At 40.3% G+C, this 21,960-nt stretch overlaps 1 protein-coding gene and 1 long non-coding RNA gene across 2 annotated transcripts; one reads left to right on the top strand and one right to left on the bottom strand.

Moving 5' to 3' along the window:
- Positions 1–1,389: 1,389 nt before the first annotated feature.
- Positions 1,390–20,864, top strand: atp6v1c2 (ATPase H+ transporting V1 subunit C2). The gene is given in 10 exon segments (XM_052580075.1): positions 1,390–1,451; positions 6,197–6,291; positions 14,837–14,892; positions 14,894–14,932; positions 15,050–15,067; positions 15,069–15,133; positions 18,943–19,017; positions 19,102–19,174; positions 19,659–19,747; positions 20,780–20,864. Coding segments are annotated over 10 exon segments (657 nt in total).
- On the bottom strand, positions 13,057–14,453 carry LOC127976014 (uncharacterized). The gene is made up of 2 exons (XR_008157712.1): positions 14,011–14,453; positions 13,057–13,933 (listed from the first exon to the last, which is right to left on the bottom strand). It is a non-coding gene; the product is annotated as an uncharacterized LOC127976014 (long non-coding RNA).
- Positions 20,865–21,960: the final 1,096 nt, after the last annotated feature.

Below are 21,960 nucleotides of genomic sequence, written 5' to 3'. Positions count from 1 at the left end.
CTGCATCCAAATTACTCAGCATTATTAGAAAGCTAAAGACAGGATAGTTTTATTAGGGCTGGAGCTAAACTCTATGAGACAGTGGCCCTTCAAGACCAGAGCTGCTCTGACATTCAGAAAAGTCTAATGTTAAATAATTAGTAACACTTTAGGACACTGTTCCATCGTTAGTGAATAACTACATGTGGGCCCCTGGAAATGTTACTGTATTAATAGCCTATAAATAGAAATACAGCAAATATTAGTGTGCTTTAATGGTTTAGTTGTAGAACTTTCGTCAAGCACTTTTTGGCCAGCTGTGGATAGCTGGAACTCAGCGAGAGCAAATGAAATCGAATTATTTCAACAGCAGAACAAAGAGTGGGAATTATGTCACAGCCAATTTTTTTTCTTCTGTCCTCCCATATGCATTGTTTTATATATTTTATATGCATTGTTGTAATATATATATATATATATATATATATATATATATATATATATATATATATATATATATATATATATATATATATATATATTATTTGAACTCAAGACCCATCACTTCAAAAACAGACATTACAAAACAAACAAACAAACACAACATAAGATTTTTTATAGAATGTTAGTAACCAAACAGTTTTGGTGCATATTGGCTTAAAAGACAGTTCTCAAAACATCTTCCTCTATGTCCGACAGAAGAAATTAATCAAAAAGTTTTGGAATGACATGAAGATGAGTAAATAAAAACAGAATTATATTATTATTTTTATTTTATTTTATTTTTTGGAAACTCTTGATGTAATGAGAAAATGGGCACAAAACTGAATACATTATCAGTTATGTCCAACCAAGTCTCCAAAAGAAACTACACTGCACAACTGTGTCTGCTATTGTTTGGATTAAAAAGGCAGTCTTCACTCAAACCCATGCCACTGGTTTAGCCAGAATTTTACATTTGGGCCACAAACAGAGAGCCAAAGTGTTCCACTCTTTAGAACCTTTACTCCTTTAACTTTAATTAACAGAAGTTTAAGATTATATAGAATGATAATGCATGAGATCCATGTACCAAGCATGTGACTGGTTTTGAACTGCCCTGTCTTGGCAACATAGCTCTGGTTGTCAAAGGATTGTCAAATGTCTCCATCAGCACTTCTCAAAAAGTGCTTTAGAAATTACTGCTGTGATTTAGATGTTTTGATGGTAAAACCTTATATTGGCTAAATGTTTGATCTCTCAAAGGTTGAAGTCACTAGTATTTTTGGCAGACATGTAGTATAATGAGCTCTCAGGATTCTTAACTGAAACCTCAGCATGCGAGAGGTGGATTTTGTTTTGTTTGATTCATCTATAATGCCATTGCTATAGCTTGTGTAAGGGTTTGCTGGGATGTTCCTGAAGGTAGGAATGCTGGATGTGCTGCTGGGGGTCTCTGATGACCTGTCCAGACTGGACTCCTATACAGAGAGGTAAGCACTATTGCTTGAAAAATTACATTCATGTGTGTGTGTATATATATATATATATATATATATATGGGTCATTATACGAAAACGTGCCATTTTGTGTCCCTCAGGAAAAAAAAGCTCTGTAAATCTTAATAAAACATAAAAGAAATAGAATATTTTATATTTTAGTTTCCATAATGTCTCATAATATAATAATAAATTATTTTCTGTTTCTTTGGTTTTTAAAGGATTTTAATCACATTTTTGTACAAAGCATCTTGAAGAAATGTTGAAAATGGCCTGTCCCTCAGTAAGATTTTTCTACTTCTACTTGCTATCGAGGCCAAAAAAGTCAAACTATCATAAAAAAACATATACTTGTATAAAGCCTTAAGTGTCAGTTCATTAGTCATAAATGGATTTTATTCTTAACGTGTCAAATAAAATAAAAAAACACACAATTTAGTCGGGTCCCTAGGTTCTCGTCAACCCTGTTACTTTTTATAAAAACACCTCTTTAAAGATAATGGACTGTTCCAAAAGTTGCATCAGTTCCAGGAAGTGACATTATCTGACTTTCATGAAGTTGATGGTAGAAGACAAGTAAGTGTTCTCTTCTTTTTAATGAATTTTCTTTGAGGTTATGTAATGTCTGAAAGACAGGGACACGCTCATTGTGTCAGCCCTGTTACCAGAAAAGCATATGTTAAAAAGTTTTTTGTACATATTTAAAAATTTACATATATGATAATATTTAAGCCTCTCATTAAGGCACGTAATGTAGTGTCATTACCTATACCTCATGGCTAGTAATGGCCGGCAATAACCTTTTTCGTCAACCCTGTTACCGTCAACCCTGTAACCATTCCAGGGTAAGAGGGTTGACCCAAGTACGCTTTTGTGTGTCTTACCCATGTCGTATACACAAGAAGGGTTAAATCAAGGGCAACTGGACTAGGTACGTCCATATTTGAAGCTATTGCCTCTCATCCAAGGGGTTTCTTCATTTCTAAATGACTGATGGGGAGTGCCAGGCATTTAACCTCTGTGGGGTTGTCACCCCTGAGCCAACCCTTCTTGGATAACTATGACCTGGATGACTGAGAATTTTAACAGACATACTTTTCTTACAAATAGTATACATAATATACATGTTTTTACAGTTTTTATCCCTAAAAATCATGTTTTTTTATTTATTCTACTGATAGATAGGCTAAAATATGTTGAGGTTACTGATCTATACTGATACACACAAGTGCATTGGGTTTTATAAATGTGCTTTATAAATCAAAAGTCATTATTTTTTTTTATTATGAGAAGTCAATAAATTAACAAGCTTTTCAGTTTGCATTTGGGATACTCTCCATACATGCACTCCATCCAAATAGTTTGAAAAACTTTTCTTGTCAAAAAATAAATCAAGCTTGTGTGACTTGTATGATTATTTGATGGCATGTGAACTACTTACATTTACAGTATGCTACACAATCATAAATAATCAGGGCTGGGGTGTAACGAAATACATGTAACAGCGTTACATATGTAAAATACAAAATATGAGTAACTGTATTTCGTTAAAATTACATTTTAAATAAGGGGTAATCAGATTACAGTAACATCTGAAAACTATTTTAGATTACCAGTGATTACTTTTATTTTGATGTAATTTATTAATTTAATATTTAAGTTTGGGGATTTCAACCAATACCGCGACTGATTTTTTCCCGTTACAAGCACATAACGACACAAACATTCTCCTAGAAATCACACTATGCATTCAGTCAACAGATCCATACGAAGCATGCATAAAATAAAGGTTTATGAAGTCAAACAATAGCTTTATGTGGTTTACAGATGAACTTCTTTATTCATTCGAAATGTTCAGTATCATCTTTGGCTCGGTAATGCAAGTTCACGATCCAATTCGTGAACAGATGATTCTTATTCGTGAATCTTTTAAAATAATAATTTCCTTTATTTATTTATTTAATGAAACCAGTGTGGAAACCAATGCTTCACTAACGGGATAGATCTGGGTCAGGGTATATTCTGGCAAACCGTTTACCAATCAAGTTTCTCAATTGGCAAAGCAAACTGTGGTACACGCCACTACCAACACAGAATGGGTAAATCTGTGTTTTCTCAGCACAATATCATAGAAAGTATGAGGTTTGAGAAGTAGAAGGCGGGGCAACAGTTAAAACATTTTAAAGTTAAAGTTCATGCAAACAGATAAGTTTCGGTTTTTCATCATTTTTATGCTAAAATATCTCAATAGAGCCGTCTACATAATATGCTGATTAGTCATGTTGAATTAAAGGTTTATGAATGTCCAATTAAGACTCCATTACAACCATAATTGTAACTCAAACAAGCAGTATAATCAATACGGTAGCTGTTGTCAACCCTGTAACTAATGTGTCAACCCTGTTACTTGTATAATATTCTAATATAACTTAAAAAATGTAAATAAAAATGTAATCAATTAATTGTAAATGTTTAGTAAGAGAGGCTAATAATCCACTCAAAATTGAATTGAGGTGTTTAATTTTTGTTTCCATACATTTTTCTTAAAACAGAAGATGCTGGGAGAGTGTAATTTGGAAATGAACGTATTCATCCCCTTAAAAAAATAAAACTTTCAATATTCTCAATTCACAAACACTCTTAATGTAACAAGGGGGAGTATATCTTCCACAGTATATCAGATTTGTTCTATACATGTATTTAAAACCTTTTCAAAAAGTAATTAATATGTTGGTAACAGGGTTGACCAAAAACACACATTTAAATTAGTTAAATGAAAAAAATGAAAAAAATAAGATAGCCTGAGATGGCACGGCACATTTTCCTGAGAGGTAAGGATCTACTTAATCCAAAAAGGGGCTTAAAGATTTTCAAAACAGAAATTTGAAAATCAAACATTAAAAGTGGGAAATGGCACGTTTTCGTATAATGACCCATATATATATATATATATATATATATATATATATATATATACATCATGTGTTCATTACTGAACTGCTTTCTATGTATAATACATTCCACTAATAATTGTCTAACAACTTTGCCCTGTAGTATATGTTTCTTGCTTTACTTAAAGTTGTTTTTAGGGTATGATTCTAATAATTAAATATTTTTGGTGGATGTGTATGCAGTCACCATTTAACCCTGTAAAGTGCATATAAAAAAAGTGTATATAAAATAGTATACAGAAAAGCTATATATATATATATATATATATATATATATATATATATATACTGTATATAACCATTAATAAAAAACATATGTTTATATTTTGTATCATATTTGATACATCAGGATTTTTTTTGACACACTATAGCTATATATTTTATTACTAAGAACATCTAAAGCATCAATCAGACAACAGAAGACATGTAGTAGACTATGTACTGTACAACAGATTTTTCAGCATTTTCATGTTGATCATTTAGAGGCCTTAGAAATTGTCCTATCAAATATGATACAGTAGAATTTATAGGATTAAGAATCTACTAGACCTTTCTCTGGTGTGTGGGGTTTATGGGTCCTTTGTCACATAAATATATATCCGTATTACCAGTATGGACAAGATTAGACTATAGCTTAGATTATATAGCACGTTTACCTCCATTTGTTTGTGGGTAATTTCTCGAGCTGTTGTAATACAATTATCAGTGAGTCACTCAAACAGTCCAGTTTCAGGTGCCAGCTGACATTAATCTTCCTGTCTCAGTTGCAGTGTTTATGTGTTGTGGAAACTGCCCTCTATTTACTCCTTTCTCTCTTTCAGTCTACGATATCCATTCATATGACTTCCAGACAAGGTTACACTGGGTTCAGGTGTTGGGTGGTGACCTTTGGGGTCATAGCTCTAAGTGTGAATACTAGCGTGGATTTAATGCTTTATTATCATTATCCTGGCTGAGAGATATTTAGCTCCAACATTACCAAGATGAAATAAAATAACTTTAAATTGAAATAACTGAACATAAGGAGCCTGAGAAAAATGCTTATTTTAGAAGAAAAACTTCCATGTCTTAAAATGATAATCAAGTGCTTTACATGTGCTATAATATGTTACTCAACACATTAAAATAAGGGTACTTTTTTAAAGCACAACAACTTTAATGTAAACTTGACATTACCACACTTATAAAAAAAAGTGTTCTTAAGTATGTAAAGAAACAAGTGTACTATCAAGTACACTTAAGTAGCCTTTTTTCATTATTATAGTGACATGACATTCAGCCAAGTATGGTGACCCATACTCAGAATTTGTGCTCTGCATTTAACCCATCCGAAGTGCACACACACAGAGCAGTGAACACACACACACACATACACATTGTGAACACACACCCGGAGCAGTGTTCATCATTTATGCTGCGGCGCCCGGGGAGCAGTTGGGGGTTCGATGCCTTGCTCAAGGGCACCTAAGTCGTGGTATTGAAGGTGAAGAGAGAACTGTACATGCACTCCCCCCACCCACATTTCCTGCCGGCCCGAGACTCAAACTCACAACCTTACGATTACCAGTCCAACTCTCTAACGATTAGGCCACGACTTCCCCATATATATATATATGGGGATTAGCATTAGCAGAAGGCCACCTCCTCTGAGCCAGGTCATGTTCACTGCGAGATCAAGTTACATAAGGTATAAACATGGCTTAATGGAAGTGTTACGCAACATGCAAATGCATGCAAATGATGATTGTCTTGCAAGATTGTCTAATTTCTTTGATTTTTAATCAAAAGTCTCAGTAATGCTTTGTTAATATTAACAGCAGAGCACAGGACTAATCAGAAAGATCACCAAGCACCGCTGAAATCGTACTTCCAGACTATACAAGGTACGCTTGTCATGATTCTGCCCTCGTGTCCTTGATTTTTCCTAGTCTTGAGGCAGGATCATGACAGACCCGTGTTTTGTGTACAAGCACATGGCCTTGCCTTTGGGCCATGTGCTTGTGTTGTCTCGTTCCCCTGCCCCGCCCCCCTTGTTAACCTAGTCGTGTCTTGATTGTCCCATCTGTGCCACCTGTCGTGTCTTGATTGTTCCCCCTATTTAGATCTCCTAGTGTGCTCTGTCTTGCGTCGGTTCATTGTGATTGTTCCACTCTGTGATTTGTGTGTTCCTCATATGTGTTCCTACCGGTCAGCCTTGTGAAAGAGTATTCCCCTTTGAGATCTTGTATCCTGTATAACCGTGAGTGTTATTTGTAGTTAGTGTTCTCCTGTTTTGAGTCTTTGTTTATCTTGTTTAATCAGTCCTATTTAGTATTTGTTGTATCTGCCCTAGTCCTGTTTTCCCCCTCGTGGGTTTTTGTTTTCCCTTTTTGTATTAATAAATCCTGTGTGTAACCCGATTCCTGTCTGCACCTGAGTTCCTCCCTTGCCAAACCCTGACAGAATGAACCGACCAAAAGGGAACTCAGCAGACAGGAGGCAATGCTGGATGTCATCAGCCAGCAAGTGGGATGGTTTTGAGGGCTCTTGCCTAGTGGTGTTCCGGGGGACCAGGGGAGGTCGCTCCGGAGCAAGCGGTCGAGAGGAGGAGCCACAGAGGTCCCCTCCACCTACCCACCTGCCAATGATTCCAGAGGGTCGTGTCCTGGCCGTGGCAACCCTGGGGGGTCAGGCAAGTCCCCCCCAGAGCCCTGAGGCGCCTTCCACAGCCTGCAGTCTCCCCATGAAGCGAGGGAGACGATTGTCGTGGGAGTCAGCCTCTGAGGCGTCGGCGTCAGAGTCTGCCCTGCCCGAGACCGAACTTCCCCAACCCGTCTCTGTCCCAGCGGTGATCTCTGCATCGCGGCCTAGAAGGAAGAGGAGGAAGAAGGGGTCTCCCGGTCCTGCGACTCTGTCGCCTCCTGCAGCGGTGAGCGTGCCCGAGCCAGCAGCGGTGAGAGCTGGCGTGCCCGTGCCAGCAGCGGTGAGAGCTGGCGTGCCCGTGCCAGCAGCGGAGAGAGCTGGCGTGCCCGTGCCAGTAGCGGAGAGAGCTGGCGTGCCCGTGCCAGCAGCGGTGAGCGCTGGTGTGCCCGAGCCAGCAGCGGTGAGCGTGCCCGAGCCAGCAGCGGAGAGCGCTGGCGTGCCCGAGCCAGCAGCGGTGAGCGTGCTCGAGCCAGCAGCGGTGAGCGTGCCCGAGCCAGCAGCGGTGAGTGCTGGCGTGCCCGAGCCGGCAAAGAAGAGAGCTGTATGCAAGTCTGCAGTCGTGAGAGCGGAGGAGAGTGCCGCGGCCGACTCTGCAGCAAAGACTCTAGTATAGTCTGTCTCATCTCGTAAGGAGATGCCAATTATCCTAGCTGCTAAAGCCTTTTCAGATTATTTGTCTAGTCTTGTCCGGATCCTAGAAGTCCCCGTCAGTCCTGTCTTGTCCCCAGACCCTGTCCCCAGAAATCCCGAGTGTCCTGCCGTTGTCTCCCCGTGTCCCGTAGATGTCGTCTCCCCGTGTCCCGTGAGTGTTGCCCCATGTCCTGCTGATGTAGTCATGTGTCCTGTTGATGTGGCCCAGTGTCCCGTTAATGTTGCCACGTGTCCCGTAGGTGTCCTGTGTCCTGTTGTCCCCCCGTGTCCAGTAGATGTTGTCCCCCCGTGTCCAGTAGATGTTGTCCCCCCGTGTCCAGCTGTCGTCTCCCCGCGTCCCGTAAGTCTTGCCCCGCGTCCCGTAAGTGTTGCCCCGCGTCCCTTGTCTGCTCCTGTCATGTCCCCTGTCAGTTGTCCCGAGACCCCTCCCCGCCCCTCACCACCCAGACCTGCCCGTACCCCCCGTCGTCAGCCTTCGTCCTGTCCTCCTAAGATTCCTACCCCACCCACCCGCCCTGGTCTGTCCCCCATGAACTTTGTGGTCCCGCCCCCTCCCCTTCCCTGTTTGTTTTTTTTGATTTGTCACCCCAACCCTGCCGTTGTGTACTCGTGTTTGCCTTTGTTGTTATTTGTCATGTCTTGTTGGTTTGTGTCTGTGTCCCAGTCTGTCATGTCAGTCATGTCCCGTGTTTGATGTTCCCTTGAGGAGCGTCTGGAAGCCGCTCCTTAAGGGAGGGGTTCTGTCATGATTCTGCCCTCGTGTCCTTGATTTTTCCTAGTCTTGAGGCAGGATCATGACAGACCCGTGTTTTGTGTACAAGCACATGGCCTTGCCTTTGGGCCATGTGCTTGTGTTGTCTCGTTCCCCTGCCCCGCCCCCCCTTGTTAACCTAGTCGTGTCTTGATTGTCCCATCTGTGCCACCTGTCGTGTCTTGATTGTTCCCCCTATTTAGATCTCCTAGTGTGCTCTGTCTTGCGTCGGTTCATTGTGATTGTTCCACTCTGTGATTTGTGTGTTCCTCATATGTGTTCCTACCGGTCAGCCTTGTGAAAGAGTATTCCCCTTTGAGATATTGTATCCTGTATAACCGTGAGTGTTATTTGTAGTTAGTGTTCTCCTGTTTTGAGTCTTTGTTTATCTTGTTTAATCAGTCCTATTTAGTATTTGTTGTATCTGCCCTAGTCCTGTTTTCCCCCTCGTGGGTTTTTGTTTTCCCTTTTTGTATTAATAAATCCTGTGTGTAACCCGATTCCTGTCTGCACCTGAGTTCCTCCCTTGCCAAACCCTGACAACGCTAACATCTGCAAGCTAACTTTCTGAGCTAGTACTACTGGTGTAAAGTTATAAGCATGTCTTTTCAAACAAAAATGAAGTGCACTTAATTGTATCGAAAGTGCACTTGTTATATATATATATATTTTTTTTTTTAAAACTGATAATATAATATTAATGAAATACTTATATTTACTGAAAAAGAGACAGGTTCACAACTATTTCCTAACATACTTTTCGAACAAATATGCACTTTGTTATATCGGCAAATTAAAAGTTTTACATTTAAAAATGATTATTATCATATTCATACACCCTCGTCCAGGTTACCCACCCGGGGCTGATCAGACACCAGCTTGTGTCCAGCTGGCTGGTTATTTACTACTCCATGGTTCTCCTCTTTTTATCCAACTTGAAGCTCTCTCTGCTGCTAAAATAGTGCTGCATATAGCTACCCTCCTCTCTGGCCAGAGAAAGTGCTGCAAACCCCCAACATCATTTAAACTGGAATGCACCTCGCTCTCCATCGAGCCTGCTTGCTGTTGCTGACGAGTCCTTCATACGTGGAGAGATTCCTTTCAAAAGCTTCTTCCAAGCCATCTTCCCAACGGATGGTCAGTTCCATCCAGCAGCACAACTTGTTTTGTGGATTACAATATGAGGATGATGTCTGGTAGCAGAGTGCTAGCTACAATATGACTAGAGAACTTCAGCTGTTTTTCTAGGTCCACTAGCAGTTGCTGGTCCTTTGCAGAGGCCTGTATGCCTACATTTTTCCTCTACGTTAAAGTAGGCTGCTCTCCAGCTCTGACTAAGTTAATTCTCTGCTTGGAAGGTTGGGGCCACTTTGCCCTTTCAACTCCAGTGCTGATAACTTCAGCAATGGTTTTCAGGACTAAATCGTACTTCCATCGGTACATCCTTCTCCAAGTGCCCTTGGGCAGCAGCTAAAAATATGCTCCAGGGATCCTTGCTTGGAGCACAGTGTGCATGCTGGTGATCCCAATGATCCCAATCTCAACCTTGTGCCAGCTTGATGTCATTGCTCCTGGAGAGACCCTCATCCTGAAATGCTGAACCAGCTTATGAGGAATGGAACAGACCAGCTTTCCACTGTGCTTTTGCCCCAGCAACTCTTTAGTGAACTTAAAGGGATCAGCTATAAAAGCAGCACGTCTTCAAGCCCTTGCACAATAGAGTCTCCAATGCCCCTCTGCTTGGTGGAGGACCCCGATCTTCTTTTGCAGGAAACACATCAGCTGAGCTAAGCCACAGACAAATTATAAGAGACATGCCACTTCCTCAATCCTCAATACAACTATATAAGGAAAACCCGTAACGGCAAAGATGGCAGTTGTATGCACATGTCCCGACCCTCCCGTTGGAAAGCCAATAATCTGCTTTTAAAAGTTAAGCCGGGAAACATTTAAGCCTATCGTCTGGTTCAACTGATATATATGCTAATATTTGTCTGTTTCTCTCTTTTTCCGAGGTCACCTTGGCCACCAGATCCAGTCTGTATCCAGATCAGAGGGTCACTGCAGTCGCCCGGATCCAGTACGTATCCAGACCAGATGGTGGATCAGCATCTAGAAAGGACCTCTACTGCCCTGAAAGACAGCGGAGACCAGGACAACTAGAGCCCCAGATACAGATCCCCTTCAAAGACCTTGTCTCAGAGGAGCACCAGGACAAGACCACAGGAAACAGATGATTCTTCTGCACAATCTGACTTTGCTGCAGTCTGGAATTGAACTACTGGTTTCATCTGGTCAGAGGAGAACTGGCCCCCCAACTGAGCCTGGTTTCTACCAAGGTTTTTTTCTCCATTCTGTCACAGATGGAGTTTCGGTTCCTTGCCACTTGTGAATGTGTAGTAAAAGTATAACCTGTGGGGAAAAAGGCTTTTTAAACCTTATTTTGGGGCAAAGTCATCATTAATTTTTCAGCGATTTTTATTATATTTTACTGCTGTTTCTATACATGCAGTTTTTATGTCCCGGTGACCAGTGAAAATGCAGTTCTGACTCTATGCCCATTCATTTAGATAGGAGCCTGGTCTTGTTAGTCTGAAATAGCTGCCCAGAGGCATTGCCAAGATGGCGGCCGAGTGGCACGACTTGCCTAAAAGGACTTTGGCTAAGCCAATGTGCTCACTCTCTTCTGCCTCTTTAAATGGACTTCAGCGCTCTCATCTCCTGCCTGATGTTATGAATTATCATTACTCTATAATTCTTGGAGCAAGGTGTTGCATACTTTTCTCCTCTTTTCAAAACGGTTCAACTCAAACATTGACAATAATGGCTTGCAGCTTTCTGTTATCTTCTCTCTTAACTGTTGCCTTCAAAATCTGATTGAAATCTTCATCAAACTTCTCCCACAGTGAAGACATGCTATCTGCTGGCCATTTATCCATCTCCTGGATCCATCTCAACTTAATGGTGGGGGGATTTGTTTGCAATAGGTGGAGGTTCCTGGTGATGTGGGGTGACTCCTGGCTGCATATAGCAAACCTACTGCTCGCTCCGTCAATGCCCAGTTCTATGTAGGCTCTGGCCAGAGAAAATGCTGCAAACCCCCTATCCAACTTCAACTGGGATGCACCTTATGCACCTGGCATAAATGATAAATATTTGTTATTGAAGCATCAACATTAACAAAGCAAGCGTAGGCTGCTGTGTGCATGGTTTGGCAAGGCAGAATGCCATCAAATAGTGCTGTTTTTTAATCTCTAAAAAGACGACTTCTCAGTTCATTGCAATATCACAAATCTCTGTTATAACACAATGAATATATGCATAATAAATCTTTCATAATACCTATAATTCGTGTGTTATAATGAGAGGATTAGTGATCACACACATTTCAGCATTGCACTCCTGACTGGCCATTGTGTTCCAGATATCAACATGACTAATTTGACTAGAGCCACTGACCCTTTGCCCTCACCAGGTGAGGTGCCTCTCTCCCCAATCTCCACACCACCCCAGCTCAAAGCTGTCTGTCAGATGACTACAGATTGAAACATATATATATATATATATATATATAATGTATTTATTTATTTATTTGGTTGCTGTCATAGCAATATATGCCGACACTGCCAGAACTTAAAATGATATTAATCAAAAGAGCCCACAGACATGTTTTTGCTGACAGGATACCACATACGATAAAGCAAACGCAAACGCAAAAAAAAAAAAAAAAAACTTGATATTAACTGTCAGAAATGTTATCAACGCTATCAAAACAGTAGCATTTAACACTATTGCAGAGATCTGTGCTATTTCATATTGTAGTTAAATTTTGTAAATCGTTAAAAGTCATGCCAAAAACATTCATAAGGGCACTAGACAGCTTATCATCTATATAGCAATGGTTATTGATGAAAACTACAACATTAACAGGCCTATGTTGACGAGTTAATAATAAACAACTGACAAAATTATATACCCTAAACTAAAGTGATGGTGCAATGATATATAATTTAACAATGCTTATTCATCCAAAACAGAGAAAACATATTTCACAAACATCTACATATCTGTCTCTTTTAAAGTGTTTAGTAAATATAAATGAGTGTGTTCTTATAGCACAATCCCCACCCAGACCACACAAATTTTCAAACCTTGGCTACGATCATGGTGCTTTTCATTCTCCCAATGTTTTTCTCCTTTTCACAGTTTGGCAGAAATGATGAGTGGTTCCAATAAGGTTATCTTCCTTGTGGGTAGCACCAGTGAAGATCAGTTTATGTTTATGCTCTTTTACTGACTGCTTTCACTAATTGCTACATGTACTGTATGCTTGATGTAACTATTTAGAATTAACTACTTTATTATAGCTGAAGAATAAGGATCTTTGATCTTATGTATGTGTGGCGGGGCGGTGTAATTTTTGGAACACAAGAGCAAATTTTTATTCCCTAATAAATAAAAGTCCGACTACGCCACCCTAGGGGTTAGCCCCAGGGAAAATACTCAAACAATGAGCACAGCACACAGGTTCGATTCCCTCATAGAATTGAGCAAGAGACGGGAGTAATACAAAAATACAAATGTTTATTAATAAAGAAATACTTTAAAATGTTGAACACTGAAACCCACTTTTAAACTAAACAATAAGAGAAACCATGCAAAAAAAACAGAAAATAAATACCGGCAGGCCTGGGGCTCCCAACGACAGGAACACTTCTACACGCACACACACCCCGTGTCACTTAAATCACACACTCAACAGTGTACACTGCACACGATAAAGGACGACCACCACCAGGAGGAGGAAGAGCAATCCACCCGTGGGACCCCAGCGTCTGCAAAATAAAGATAAGAAACTATAACAATGTTCATAAAAAAAAGAATAACCAGATGGACATCAATAAAGCAAATCCTCACAACAATAAATGTAAATGACAAAAAAATAAAGAAAAACCATTCAAGCGCAGGAACATCAATTAGTTGGTCACCTAAATAATACAAGACAATTTTAGCTCAATAGAGGTTCACACACAAATAAAATTGTACTTATAGATGGTTGATCACATGAACCAAGCAATTAAATGGCTTAATTAAATATTACACGCCGTTTAATTGGCTTTACATAAATAAAGATGAAATAAAAATCAAGGTAACCAAACAAACTATACTTCCAAAAATTAGAGGTTAGTTAACAGAAAATAAACAAAAGAGGTTTCAAATCAAACAAAGACACAAAAGGGCAGCTAACTCCCCTACAAGTGGAAGGAACCAAATAGTCCCCCACACAATCCAGGGTCAAATATAACGCCACGATAAGAACCAAACAAGCAGTCCCCGTCTCTTTAGTGATGATCGCGTCAGCGCGGCCGTATTAACCGCAGCACTTTAATAGGGTGAAGACAGTAGCAAAAAAATCACGGCATAGAACGAGAAGGAGAATCCTATAAAAACCAAACGGAGATGTTACCAATCGTAATACTAGCCCCACTCCTAGTCATAGTAAAGTATGAACACTTACCATCAGGAGATCACGCTAGATAGCACGCTTAAAACACCGATTGGTCAGTCATGCCCATCGGTTTTACAAGGGAATACAGGGAATCACGCCTATTTGATATCCGAAAGAATGTTAAACCCACACAGCCATTTCAGCACCATATCACGAGCTCTTAACAATAAACATTACCTGTGAGGTGAACAGTCATCAGACCCACTAAGCAGCACGGAGGGCACCGCACCAAAGCTGCACTAGTTGATAATGATTTAAAAAGTTATGCATAGGAAAACTCCAGAAAGAATCACCCATTAAACACAGCTCGCTTACCTACAACCACCGTCGACGCTAGCAAAACAAACGGGGAAAATCGGACGTGACACATCCCAGATAACAGCCAATCAGACTTAAATGCAAGGTACTACGTGCTGATAGGATGACACTGCTGTCAATCACCTGATACCGTTACATTCGTCACTGATGTTACTTTTTTCTGTCACATTACATAAAATGTATCACATGTGACATGATAATAATTTTATATCCATTGAATTCAGTAGAACACTGAAATGTGTTCTTTTGCAGTATAATCCTTTATGAAGTATTATAAAATGTGAATGTCTGTTGAGATTGATGCCACACTAAGTGAAAGGTTTCTATTCAGTAAATCTGACTGAGTTGGAGGAATTTAAGCAGTTAATTGCTGAAATTTGGGGTTTGTTATTCATTGTTCCACATAAATTATTAAAGGACACGTTCTGTATAGTTAATGAGAAATCACTTTATCTCCTGCTGTTGTAATTATGCCACAGTTCTGCTAACAGCATTTACTTGTTTCTTGATCTTTCAGTGGATCTGGCAACATATGTGATCAGTTTTCAATGGAATAGAGCCAAATACCCCACAGGCACAACCTCTGAAAACCCTCGCTGACATCATCTCTAAAGTATACACCTTATATAAAACACCTTTTTAAACAATTACAACTATTTGTTTCTGTGAGCTTGTTCTATTGTATAAATGTTTATGTGGGTGGCTGTGTGTGTGTTTGTGTGTATGTTAGCAAGTTTCTCAGGACACTGGAGTTGAAATCCCGCAGGGCGGCTTACAGTAATGTGAAAGCCAGTATTCAAAGTTTTGAGCGAAAAAACTGATGAGTTCTCATATCACGAGGACATACATAATATTTTGAGGTCTATTATGTAACTATTTTTGCATTGTTTTCATATAAAATTATAGTTCAGGAAAAAATATATTTCAATGCTTTAGTGTTCGCTCTAGAAACTTTTGAGTTCATTCGCAAAACTTTTGTGTGGGAATTAAAGGTAAAAAATACATTTAAATACTTTTGCATTTGTTCACAAAACTTTACCATTCTCTAAAGAAATTATATTCACTCACAAAACTTTTGTAACCATGTAACCATGGTTCCCTGTCAGTATGTCATGCTCTAGTTATGCTGATACTGATGCTTGGGGCTTCCCTTGTATGCCCAGCCACTCCTCCATCCATACCAGTATATAAGATGGCGGCCATGACGGTATGTATCCACTCAATCAGATTTTTGTGTTCCCCCTGTCATAGCACGGTTAAATTCTGCGATTCTCCCCTGGGTGCTTTGACCCCCTCTGACAGCCCAGATCATTAGGGGCCTAGCACCAAAAGTCGTAGGCACCAATTGCTTTCAGTGGCATTCTTCTTCTTCTCTAGGGCAGCCCATAGAACCGATTGCGAGAAAGTTGGCACACTGATAGAGGACAGTCGCAACATTAACCAGAGCCATCTTAAGACCATGCTGGCAAAAAGTTATGGAATTCTAGTTGATTTGTTACATTCTCCAATGACACATGAAAAAATTTGACAAAAAGCACGCAAAAATGCATGTGATGATATATCTCGGCAACGGTTTGGCTTAGTGTGTTTTATAACAAGAATGACCTGAGACTACCTGCAGTGTTTTGGCGCAGTGCCACTTAGTGGTCAGGAGATACAAAACTTCTGAATGGTTTTCCAATGTCAGCCATCTTGGGCGTCGGCCATTTTGAATTATGTTCTAAAATGCTTTCTTTTACAAACGCATTAGTGTATCGTTACACATTAATTACAAAAATCTTCGGCTCCGTGCCCTGATGGTTCTCAAAAAGATTTTGGTGCAACAACGATACCAATTATGCCAAAATTGGCCAATCTTCCTGTCCGCCATTTTGATTAATGTTGAAAACCTACTTTTTTTTAACTCCTCCTAGACCGTTAGTCCGATTTTCTTCAGCGAAATCTCTGTTTCCTGTTGGAAAAAGGAGCAGGAAACAGGAACAGTGGCTGTGGCCCTCCTTGTTGGGGTTTCTACTCTTCACAATCTCAATTGGATGAAAATTACTCTGGCTTACAACGGGGTGCTAGGTAGGTTACAATGTGAAATGCTAGCTGTTCCTTGGCATGCTTGTATCTGCCAACTTCTGCATCACCAGGTCTTGTAATACAGTGGTTGTGGCACTTTCTATAAGGAACCCATGCATCAGTGTCAACATTGTTTAAGCCTCAGACGTCATGCCCACAGACCGTTGGCTAAACATCTGATGCATATAGGACACAAAAGTGGAAACACTTCAGGAGTGTCGAAGTTGTCATCAGATTGGTTGCATCCTAAGGATTTCTGCAAGATGTGTATGTCACGTTTTTTTTTTTAATGTTCCCCTGGAAACAAAGATACCATGGCGCCAAACCCCTCACGAAAGAAGAAAGCCGTGGTGTTTACAAGTCAAGTCACCTTTATTTATATAGCGCTTTAAACAAAAAACATTGCGTCAAAGCAACTGAACAACATTCATTTGGAAAACAGTGTTTCAATAATGCAAAATGACAGTTAAAGGCAGTTCATCATTGAATTAAGTGATGACATCATCTCAGTTCAGTTTAAATAATGTCTGTGCAATCATTTGCAATCCACTCAATCAGAGAAAACTAGAGAAAAAAACAAAGCTACACAAAGCTACGGTCACAAACAGCAACAAGGCAAGCAGGAATAACACTGTCCAACAGCAACACCCACAGGTAGGAGGAGAGAAAAAAAATGAATAACTCTGTGATGATGAATGCTTATCAGGACTAAACTAAGACGCTATGGATCAGAACTAAAGGCTGGATTATCAAAAGTATGTTAAATATTTAAAGTTTGTTGCATAGAATCTTTCAAATACGTCTGAGAGTTTTACACACCGGTCTGTTATTGTGGCGACTTTTCCACGCCTCGAAACATGATGATGAATGAAATAAATGGTGGTTGTTTGACATGTCGGTCAAATGGCCTCATGGACGGATCTTGGTCAATGAAAGCTGCCATACATTCAAGACCTTCAGTCTGAAGGTCTGGCTACAGGAGACTAGTGTCTACGTAACATCTGATGTGTCTGAATGAAAGGAAAAATCTTGGTTACATAAGCTAACTCTTGTTCCCTTAAGAGGGGAATGGGTTTAACGTGCTTATGGCACAATCATGACCCCTGCCATTGAATGGCTGGTATGCAGTCTCTGCTCCTCAGAACAAACCTGAATTAGTGGAAGGATACCACCGCCATATATACCAGTGCACGGAGGTGTGGCTGGGCATGCAAATTCCACTCACCAGTGTCTCATAGGCCTGTTTTAGCATTCAGAGGTGATTTAAATCATTTTACCCCCATTCTGGTGTTGACAACGTCAGTGTTCCTTCCTTCAAGGAACTAAGATTACATACTTTACTGTGATGTTTTCTGAGAACGAGATGGGACTTCTGGAGTTAATTCTATAGGCACCACCATTAGCATGACTGGTGACTGGCAAACATGCCAATTCACTGGGTGAAGGCAGTTTATGACAGAGCACCCAGGAGTATAAAAGTGGGTCTGCAAAACATGTCATCAACTCTTTTTGTCTGAAGGATATGTGCAGGAAAACTAGACACCTCATCTTGTTCCCTTTCTCAGGCAACCATGGTTATGGTCGTGGTTACTGGATATTCCCTTTTAAAGTTGAACTTCAACGCAGACTATTTGTTGGTGGAGAGGCTGTGTTAGTAGCGTTATGTGAGGACTCATTAGTTTAGGATCTGCTTGCATCCTCTTTGAAGGCTCCAATTACAGGTAAGTGAGTGGATTTGGTTTTAAAATGTGGGGAGGGAGTTCCCTTCTCACTTGACTTTTTGTCTTAAAAATTAATTAAAGTCATGTATTTTGCACCTGCACCTCTTGAAGTAGGGATGTATGCTCCCAGTTGGATGGGCTCTTTATATGCCTCTCTAATATGACCCATGTTCAAGAACCTGGCAAGTAGATGTAGCCGATCTGCAAGTGCTAGCTATAGCAGGTCCTGGAAAAATGCCTTCATTTAAATCAGGGCTGAACTTTGCAGCCTGCTTTTCCCCTGTTTTCCCCCCTGTCTAGGTTAGAGCCAACATGCAAGAAATTCCTGTGATCAATCCAGTCCTGCTGCAGAGTCCCTGTTCTCATCCTTTAAGATAATTTTTTATCATGGGAGCTTCCCACCAGTGAATGCATCACAAAGATAGCATTCACCAAACATCCCCATGCAAACACTACATTTTTATCCCTCAAGAGAGAATCAAGGAATAACAGAGCCTCTCATGATGAATGCCTTTTATACTCACAAGCACTCCATATTGTGATGTCATGAACTGCCATCGCCTAATGAATTGGCATGTTTGCTACATGTGCTCAGAATCAAGTCATGCTGATGGTGTTTTCCATAGCATCAAGTCCAGATGCTGTGTTGAAGTTTCACTTCAAAAGGGAATCAAAAAGTTTGCAAAATGCGAGAGAATTTATCGGGATCAGAACATGTCCACTTAGGTGCTCCGTACATTTCCCCTCTGTAAAATGAGGTTCTTATTTGTTAAATATGACCTGGACATTTCTGAAAGATTCAAAGAAAACTTAATAACCATCACTACTGCTTGTACTTAACCAGGGGAAGCTTGCAGATGTGTGCATTGACCAGTATTGTGAAAAAGGAGGACTTGCTAGTTGTGGTACCCAGGTCAGTGTGAACTCTGAGAGCAGATCTTAGCTCATGTACTGATCAAGCAGTTTTCTGAATGTATTTGTTGCATAATTTCTATAGAATGGCATATGCACTATGGGAGAAGACGTATGAGTCGATGTCAAAGTTTGTGGTTCCTCGTTCCAGCCGGTTGGTACCCATGCATGTTTGTTTAGTGGTTTGTATTTCAGTGTTCCCATGACTCATAGAAAATCTGATAATAGTCATTTTATTTATTTAACTGTATTTATCGCTGATTAATTGATAATTAATATCTGGAAATCCAGCCTTGTAATCTCTATAAAATGCTATTAAGAAATCTTTATCTAATAATCATGAATGACTAGAAAGGTCATGGAAAGTCACTGTAAAAACTGGTGTGGGAACACTGTTGTTTTGTCAGTCCAGATTTCATCTCATTTTACATATCTAGCTTTAACCAGAAGGCTAATCCAACTGTCTTATCACGTTTCTGTCTGCCTTTTGTACTTTGTCTGGCTGTTGTCAGGGAGATGGTTTCTAACTCATTGGCTTTAATTGGCTCTGTGAATTTGGTCACTGTTTCAGACATATCAATCACACCATGGTCATTTTTCAGTTTGCGGCTAATCTTTTGCATGGCATAACACCTATGGAAGTTGGTTGAGGATACAGATTCAGGGATTTTCACAGTAACCCTGTTTAAGAATGTCATTGCCGAATTCAAAACCAATGCCAAAAAGCACAAGTAAGCTTACTCTCAAATCTTCACTACACACTCTTGTTAAAAAGAAGCAGACTTTTAAAAAGAGTATCTTAGAAGAATATACTTAAGTGCAAAATAATACTATATATTAAATTTATATTGAATGCAATTAACAAAACTTTAGAATGCTTTGGAGTGCCACTTAAATAGGACTGAAGTACATTATAATTACTTCTACGGAGTGACATCAAAAACTAGCAGAATTTGTTTACTCAAGGGGCCCTATCATACACCCGCCACAATGCGACACAAGGCGCAGTGCAAGTGTGTTTCAGTCTGGCACCGTTTACATTTTCTCATCCAGTGCCACGTCATTTAATTAGCAAATGCATTTGCACCCATTTGTGCACCCACTTCGCGCGAAAGCAGATCGGTCTCTTCGCTTGAGAAGTGTTCAGCTTTTCCGCCAACAAATTCTGCCATATAAACAGCGATCCGCCATGGCAAGAGCGCATCTCGCTCTTAAAGGGAATGGGAGATGACACTCTGATTGGTTTATTGAACGTTACGCCCATTACTTATTAAGAGAATAGGGACAACCCATTCCAAAAATGTGCCCTGGTGCACGGACTGTTTCAGCCGTTAAAATAGCAAAAGTGGATTTGCACCTGCACCTTTCGTTTTACACTCTGATTCATTAAATGGATCATTAAAGATCATTAAAATAGGGCCCAAGATCTTGATGTACACTCTCCTTTAAAATGGTACACTTTTTGGACCTCTAAGGGTGCATAAAAGTGCCTAAAAGGTAAATATTAGTAAATTAATTGTACATATATATACCTAAATTGAACATATTAATAACTATGACTGCTTTAAAAAAAATTCTAAAAGTATAAAAAATTTTAAAATATACTTTTAAGATTTTAAGAACACTGCAAGTGCATTATTTAATTTTTTGTATTCATTTTAACTTAATACAATTAATTGCACTTCTTTTTAACAAGGTTTGATGTTCCTCTATGCTTTTGTAAGCTTAATAAAGCAACAACATATTCCTGTGGTGGCCAACAGGTTTACAGTGCCGGAATATAACCTGGATGAATATAGTATAACCTGGTGGATTAATGGGTGCCCAAAACACAGGTTTGATCTTTGATAAATGGAAGGCGGGATGGATTCTCCTGTACGTAGGAGGAAGTTTGAGTCGGACTGCCACCGGACTAATGATTTGGTTACAGGAAACGGGCCACTGAATTTGGGAGCAAGTTTATTAGACACGGAGTGGAGAGGAATGTTCTTGGTTGAAAGCCACACTTTTTGACCAACGACATATACGGGAGGTTTCGACCGGTGGGGATTGGCCTTGGCCTTGGTGCACGCCCCCACTTGGAGAAGAATCTCACGGGCTCTAGTCCAAGTATGGTGACACCTCTGGAGGAAGGCGTGAGCGGAGGGGACCGCGACTTCGGATTCCGTACTAGCAAAAACTTGTGGCTGGTAACCTAAACTACATTCAAACGGAGTAAGGCCCGTGGATGACACTGGTAATGAATTGTGGGCATACTCCACCATAAAAAGTTGTTGGCTCCAAGAGGAAGGATTCTTGGAAACCAAACATCGCAACGCTCTCTCCAGATCTTGGTTGGCCCTCTCCGTTTGACCATTGCTTTGGGGATGAAACCACGAAGAGAAACTGACAGTCGCCCCCAATAATTTACAAAATTCTTGCCAAAATTTGGACACAAATTGGGGTCCCCTGTCGGAAACCACATCCATCAGGAGGCCATGTAAGCAAAAGATGTGATCTACGACAGCAACCACTGTTTCCTTGGCTGAGGGTAATTTGGGCAAGGGAATAAAATGAGCTGCCTTCAAGAACCAGTACACGACAGTCAAAACGACAGTCTTGCCCTGGGAGGGCGGGAGGGCGGTAATAAAATCTAGCGCAATGTGGGACCAGGGTCGCGAAGGGACTGACAGCGGTTGGAGTAACCCATCTGGGGGTCGATTGGAAGTCTTTCCAGTGGCACAAACCGAGCAGGCCAAAACAAAACTGCGGATGTCACGAGCTATTAATGGCCACCAGAATCGTTGCTTCACCAAAATACTGGTGCGATTTACTCCTGGATGACACGCTATACTGGAGCAATGACCCCACTGAATCAGGCGGAGGCGTTACCCCTTCTAAGGTCTTCATAACCTTCTATTCGACCTCCCATCTGAGAGTGGAGACCACTAATGTTTTGGGTAAA

Source organism: Carassius gibelio, chromosome B17, assembly GCF_023724105.1.
Source record: "Carassius gibelio isolate Cgi1373 ecotype wild population from Czech Republic chromosome B17, carGib1.2-hapl.c, whole genome shotgun sequence".
Lineage (NCBI taxonomy): Eukaryota > Metazoa > Chordata > Actinopteri > Cypriniformes > Cyprinidae > Carassius > Carassius gibelio.
This window is presented reverse-complemented; position numbering and strand designations above follow the sequence as displayed.